The sequence below is a fragment of the Dipodomys ordii genome, unplaced genomic scaffold (genome assembly GCF_000151885.1).
Source record: "Dipodomys ordii isolate 6190 unplaced genomic scaffold, Dord_2.0 Scaffold55, whole genome shotgun sequence".
Lineage (NCBI taxonomy): Eukaryota > Metazoa > Chordata > Mammalia > Rodentia > Heteromyidae > Dipodomys > Dipodomys ordii.
Window position 1 is genome coordinate 7,514,800 of NW_012267271.1, and position 7,417 is coordinate 7,522,216.

At 41.9% G+C, this 7,417-nt stretch overlaps 1 protein-coding gene across 1 annotated transcript in view; it reads right to left on the reverse strand.

Annotated features, from left to right (window-relative positions):
* Setx (senataxin) overlaps nt 1-5,834 on the reverse strand; it is a 74,907-nt gene extending 69,073 nt beyond the window's left edge. Inside the window, exons 1-3 of the mRNA XM_013021293.1 lie at nt 5,655-5,834; nt 969-1,223; nt 137-211 (exon numbers count right to left, since the gene is read on the reverse strand). Coding sequence (XP_012876747.1) covers nt 137-211; nt 969-1,223; nt 5,655-5,831 — 507 coding nt within the window. The 5' untranslated portion in view covers nt 5,832-5,834. The remainder of the gene's footprint in view (nt 1-136; nt 212-968; nt 1,224-5,654) is intronic.
* Nucleotides 5,835-7,417: the final 1,583 nt, after the last annotated feature.

A 7,417-nucleotide genomic window follows, 5' to 3' on the forward strand; every position in this document is an offset into this window, starting at 1 on the left:
AGCTAGGATTACAGGTGTGAGCCACCAGTGCCCAGCTATATCTTTACTTTTGAGAGATTCATATTAAGAACTGCAAATATAAGATATAAACCATATAGATATAAGATAAAAACCAAATCTAGACAGCCACAATCACCACTGACTGGTGATTGGTGAACATCACTACAAACCAGTGGCTCTCAATCAGGTGTCCTGTGTCCTTGTCCTCTTCCTACAGGACACCCAGCAATGTCTAAAAACATTCTGGGTTGTCCCAGTGGCAGGCAGGTTGGAGGATGCTACTGACATTGGATAAAGAGAGGCTGGAGATGCCACTCAATATCCCCTAATGAACTGCAGTCCCCTAACAACCAAGAATTACCTAGGGCTAGCAGATAGCTCAAGTGGTAGAGTAAGGCCTGAGTTCAAATCTCAGCATCACTTAAAAAAAAAAGGACAGGGGCTGGGAAGGTGGCTCAGTGGTAGAGCACTTGCCTTGCATGCATGAAGCCCTGGGTTCAATTCCTCAGCACCACATAAGCAAAAAGAAAAAAGCTGGAAGTGGCATTGTGGCTCAAGTGGCAGAGTGCTAGCCTTGAGCTGAAGAGCTGAGGGACAGCGCCTAGGCCCAGAGTTCAGGCCCCACGACCAGACCAAAAAAAAAAAAACTGCCATAAAAGATACATGATAATGCAAATATAGCAAATTGCAGAATCCATGGAAGGTTACATGCTATTCACTATTTGAAAACTTTCATAATAAGAGGTTGAGGGAAATATTAAGTATTCTAGTTATACATTTAGCAAATAAATTTTTATTACCAATAAGCCTCAAATGTAAGATTCGTGGTTTATAGTGGGGACTGGATGATCTTGGGCCTCACAGAGGCTAAATAAGCACTCTCCCACTATGCTACCACATCCTTGCTTCCAAATTTTAAATTAACAAAACGGAGGGGCAGGTGGCTTAAGCGGTCAAGCACCTCATACCACATACAGGGGCCTCAGTGCAAGCCTACGATACTCACTGACACGCTCGTGTAGAAGCAGGTAAGGGTATTTCAGTATCTCAAGCAGAGGAACGCGAAGCTTATTCTCAAAGTCTTGGCCAGTAAAGTCAAACAGCTGTGCCTCTCCATTGCTGTCTACTATATATAACTCATCATCATCATCATCTGCAAGTTCTGCTTTCATAGATTTTTCAAAGTGAGTTATGAGACGTAGGGTTTCTAATTCCCATAAAACCTAGAGAGAAAAAAAATGAGCAGCATGGTTTATATCTTATCAACAAAATATATTAGCTGTGATATCATTTTGGAAAACATTTTCCCTGAACTTTTGTTTTCCTGTGTGCGTAAGCTTTTATACCACATACAGCCTATTAAGTAACAGTACTTCTCAAGAATATATATATATCCTTTTTTTTGGTGGGGGGGAATTTGTCGTGGGGCTTGAACTCTGGGTCTGGGCACTGTCCCTCAGCTCTTCAGCTCCAGGCAAGTACTCTACCACTTGAGCCACAGCACCACTTCTGGTTTTCTGGTGGTTAATTGGAGATAAGAGTTTCATGGACTTCCTGCCTGGGATGGTTTTGAACCACAATCCTCAGATCTCAGCTTCCTGAGTAGTTAGGATTACAGACACAAGCCACCAGCACCTGGCTATATATATCTTAATTTAAAACTTCAGGCACTAGACACTATGTTGAAAATGAACTACACAACTTGTGGGTGGGGATAGGAGAGAAAAACTGGGAGAGTACAGGAAAGTCCATGAGACTCTTATGTCAAATAATCCACCAAAAAGCTAGAAGTGAAATTGTGGCTCAACTAGTAGAGCACCAGCTTTGAGTAAAAGAGCTCAGGAACAGTGCCTAGAATCTGAGTTCAAGCCCTAGAACCAGCTTTAAAAAAGTCAGTAAGCCAGGAGCTGCTACTCAGGAGGCTGAGATCTGAGGATTGCGGTTCAAAGCCAGCCCCAGCAGGAATGTCCATGAGACTCTTATCTCCAATTAACCACCAGAAAGCCAGAAGTGACGCTGTTGCTCAAGCGACAGAGTGCTAGCCTTGAGCTGAAGAGCTGAGGGGCAGAGTTCAAGCCCCACAAATGACCAAAAAAAAAAAAAAAGTTAATGAGCTATGACTCTGGAAGGACTTGACTACTGTGGGATGGGATGTAATTAGCCACACTGATTATCCCTCTCACTAAAAACTACAGTGAGACTGTCTACACCATGGTGCCACGTCACCACAGACCTTTTGAACTGGAGTCCGTTCTCTCAAATCCTGCCACCACTTCATCTGCTGAGTTTGAGAGACATAAACTGAGATTACATCTAAATTCTTTGTTGTCATTTTTGACAATGTTCAGGCATCTTCACCAGGACAGCAAAGCCTTGTTTCCAGAACCCTCCTTTTTGCTCAACTGTAATGAGTTTCAAGGATTTATGAAAATATACGTATGGCTCAAGTGGTAGAGTGCCAGCCAGTCTTGAGCTTTTATAAAGCTAAAGGAGAGTGGGGCCTTGAGTTCAAGCCCCAACACACATACGTGTGCAGAGTTTTAAAGACTGTTTCAGGTTGGCTCCAATCCAAGACTGCAGACCTCACTCAGCCTCCTGAGTAGCTAGATGTGAGCCACTGGTACCCAGCTACAAATGTTTGTTTTTTTGGTCGGTCATGGGACTTAAACTCTGGGCCTGGGCACTGTCCCTGTGCTCTTCAGCTCAAGGTGAGCACTCTACCACTTGAGCTACAGTGCCACTTCTGGTTTTCTAGTGGCTTATTGGAGATTAAGAGTCTCGGACTTTACTGCCTGGGCTGGTTTTGAAATGTGATCCTCAGATCTCAGCCTTCTGAGTAGCTAGGATTATATAGACGTGAGCCACCAGCGCCCGGCACAAATGTTTTTTAGATTTTTTTTTTGGTCAGTCGTGGGGCTTGAACTCTGGGCTTAGGCGCTCTGCACTCTTCAGCTCAAGGCGAGCGCTCTACCACTTGAGCCACAGCGCCACTTCCACAAATATTTTTTAATGGTATCTAAAGTGTCAATTCTTTCCAGGTTTTCAATTTATTTAGCCCAGATATGGAGGAATGACTGTGGCAGCTACAGTTTTATGAATCTATACAACATCCAATTCTAAACTGCTTTTTGCCCCACAGGCAGAATGGATGTGCGTTAGGAAGCACTAATGACAGACACCATCAGCCTTATTCCATCCCCATCTTGCTCCTAGTGGCCAGGTACACTGTCGATCAATACGAACATTTAAAAAGGAATTCTTTTCATGGAATAGCAGGTCTCAATAGTGGGCTTAATATATCCAGTAAAGCTTGGTGTAAACAAACATGCTATCTTCCAGATTTTGTTATTTATAGAACAGTCCCTTTATAGAGCACAGGCAGAGCAGAATCTGTGTAATTCTTTGGCACCCTAGGATATTCAAAATGGTAAATGAACACTTGACTTCAACTTAAAAAAATCAGCAACTGGAAGTGGTGCTGTGGGTCAAGCTGTACAGCGCTCACCTTGAGCTGAAGAGCACCGGGATAGCGCCCAAGCCCAGAGTTCAGGCCCCACGACCGACAAAAACCAAAAAAACAAAACAAAACAAAAAAAATCAGCAACTACATTAGCCCCTAATTGGGTTGACCTGCCTTTTTTTTTTTTCTTTGTCTGTCATGGGGCTTGAACTCTGGGCCTGGATGCTGTCCCTCAGCTCTCAGCTCAAGGCTAGTGCTCTACCACTTGAGCCACAGCACCACTTCCAGTTTTCTGAGTGGTTTATTGGAGATAAGAGTCTCATAGTCTTTCCTGCCCAGGCTCAATCCAGGGCAGGACCCAAATCCTCAAATATTAGCTAGGAGGCATGAGCCTCTGGCACCCAGCATGACCTGCCTTTTTTGAAGCCAAGTACTGACTTCGCCTGTCCAGACATTTAAGTCCTAGATGGCATCTTCTCCAGATGTAAACTGTGTCTTCTACATGGAAAATCTGCTGTTTGCTACAGTTACCTTCATCAATTATCTTAGTCAGATCTTCTCCATAGTTTGGGAAGCTGCTACAGGAGCACTATGGCTATTCTGCACAAAAGGCCTAACTTTCAGCCTACCTTAGCCTGTTTTTTCTTTTTGTTGTTGTTGCTTTGTTTTGTCGGTTGCAGGGCTTGAACCAGGGTTTGGGCACTGTCCAAAAGCCTCCTTGTGCTCAAAGCTAGCACTCTACTACTTGAGCCACAGCTCCACTTCATTTTTGAGAGGTTAATTGGAGATATGTGTCTCATGGGGACTTTTCTGTGCAAGCTGGCTTTGAACCACAATCCTTAGATCTCAGCCTCCTGAGTAGTTAGCCACCAGTGTGAGCCACCAGTGCCCAGCTCCTACCTTAGCCTTTAAGTTGCTTTCCTCACTAAGCTTAATCATCTGTGACTTTAAAGCATAGGATGTGTGACTCTTGCTTAAAGAGACTACTCTAGGGTTACTAATTGGCCTAATTTCAATACTGGTATGTTTCCAGACTACAGAGGCCTGAGGAAAGAGAAAAACGAATGGGTAATCAATAAAGCAGTCAGAACACATAGCATTTACTGAACAGTAAACCTGGGCTCATGGTACCCCCCAAACAATTATAATAGCAGCATTAAAGATCACTGATCACCATAACATTAACAATAATAGTTAAAAAGTCAGAAATACGAAAATCACCAAATTGTGAAAAAGACACAAACAGAATACAAGTTTCTGGGAAAGTGCACTGACAGACTCACTCTAAGCAGGACACCCAAGCTTTCAGTTTGTACAAAATAAAGCATTTATAGTGCACAATAAAGTAAAGAGGCAAACAGAGTATAGCTGTCTGTATTAGCTAATAAGTCATACCTATAATACTCAGAAGTCTGAGAGCTGGAGGACTGAAGTTTGGAGCTAGCCAAGGCAGGAAAACCAGACAGGTGCCTACCTTAGAACACTAACTTCAATGATAATGAGTAGCTTCACAAGTAGAAATTTTATATAATGCAAGATTTTAGACATGTTCATAACTAACTACTCATCCTCACCTCCATATACTGTATACACCTCTGTAGTCTGTGTTTGTTTTATTAGATAAATGTAACAAAGTAGATATGGTTATCCTCAGTTTTCTAACTACTTACCATTAAAAAGTCATTACTTTAAAAAAAACTAAAGGCAAGTGATAAAGCACTAGTCTTGAGCAACAAAGCTAAGGGAGAGCTTCCAAGCACCGAGTTCAAGCCCTAGCAGTGGCACAAAACCAAAAGCAAGCAAACAAAACCCCACTGAAAGTACTGATACTGTCATAAACAGATAAAACTAAAAATACCCCCATCCAACTTAATTTCTGTTTTTTTTCTCTCTTTTTGAGATAGGGTCATACTTTGTAGCCTAGCTAGCCTTAAACTTAAAATCCTCATGCCCTCACCTCCCAAGTATTGGGAATGGCTGCATTTCATAAAATCATTTTATATTGAAATTAATAAAACTGACTGTAAATTCTGCTTTAGATTTTAATTTATTTCTATCAGGGATAAGTGTTTACTCAGCACCTACATAAACCAACAATTAGTTAGAAATGTATTTCTCTGAACGTTTCTAACAGAGTTCAAACATTCTTTTCTTAGCAATCTATGAAAAATAATGCCTATCTAATGTTATTTACCTCATGTAAGAAAGGCAATTCTTCTCTTGCTTTGTGGTATTCAGCCACACATTCTAAGCAGTAGCAGAGGTCTTCGTCAGCTGTGTGGAATTCTCCAGAGAGGGTCCTGGAGGCATAGCTCTTTAGGAAATCAAGGGTGGAAATGCCACCCGGTGTGCACCAGCAACAAGTGCTCATTCTGAACCTACATCCAAAAGAGAAAACAGCTAAGAACTGAAGGGAAACATATCCTTGCTATTGTGAAGAACAGGTGCCTTTCTACTTATAACCCAGGTTTTCAATTCAAATGTGTCTTCACAGCCAAAAGGTCTGTGTCCATGCTATCAACTGCAGACCTGAATGAACACAAATCTGAAACCAGAGATATGGGGTGGGCAGCGGTGGAGCTCAGCAGTGCAGTGCTTCCCTAAAACACAGTCCCTGTATTTGATCCTCACTAAAACAAAAAACAAAGTGAGTGAACATCTGAACACAGAATTTGGTAGTGTAATGTATTTGAATATGAAATCTGCCTGAAATTCATATTATGTACTCACAATTTCCACTAACAGAAAACAGTAACATTTTGAAAAAATTTTTACTTTACGCTAGGCTTTTTTTTAACTTCACAACTAATGTAATAATTACATAAATGAATGAGTGCAATCAAATATATGTGCTTGTATTATAAACTGTTTAAATTTCTTATTTTTACTTAATACTTTTCAGAAACATACTTTCTTTACACTTCTACAGGGACTTAGACTAGCTTTCAATATTAAAATATTCATAGGAAAGGAAGTTGAAAATAAGTTTTATCACACCTGTAATCCTAGCTACTCAGGAGGCTGAGATCTGAGGATCATGGTTCAAAGCCCAGTCATTAAAAGTCCATAAAACTCTTATCTCCAATAAACACTCAAAACCGGAAGTGGCGCTGTGGCTCAAGTGGTAGAGCGCTCATCTTGAGCTGAGGGACAGCCCTCAGGCCCAGAGTTCAAGCCCCACGACCGTAAATAAATGTAAATGGAGCTATGGGCTCAAGTGGTAGAGCATAAGTCTTGAACAAAAAGTTCAGGGACTGAGTTCAAGCCCTAGGACTGGCACAGTAAAAAAAGATCCTGGGCCTGGAGCTGGTAGCTCAAACCTGTAATTGTAGCTACTCAGAAGGCTGAGACCTGAGGATCAAAGCTAGTCCTGAAGGGAAAGTCCATGAGACTCCTGTCTCCAATTAACTACTAAAAAAAAAAGCTGAAGGTGGAGCTCAAGTGGTAGAGTGCTGGTTTTGAGCAGAAAAGCTCAGGGAGAGGAAACTGAAGGAAAGCAAAGGAAGAGGAAAAAAGAAATATACTCCTAGCTAGATGCTAATGGCTCATACCTGTAATCCTAGCTACTCAGGAGGCTGAGATCTGAGGACTGCATTTCACAGTGAGCCTGGGCAGGAAAGTTCATAAGACTCCTATGTCTAATAAACTACTGAGAAAAAGCAGGAAGTGACACTATAGATCAAATGGTAGGATGCTAGCCTTGAGCAGAAGCTCAGGGACAGTGCTCAGACCCCACGACTACCACCAACAATAATAAAATATAGGTAGGTAGGTAGGTAGGTAGAGAGAGAGAGAGAGAGAGAGAGAGAGAGATTTAAAGCTGAAGGACATGACCTAGGCCATGAGTTCATGCCTCAGGAAAAGCACAAAAATAATATTCTAGAGGTTGGGATTTTTCTCAGTGGGAGAATGCTTGCATAGCAAGGGCAAGGCCCTTGGTCCTTAGCACCACCAAAA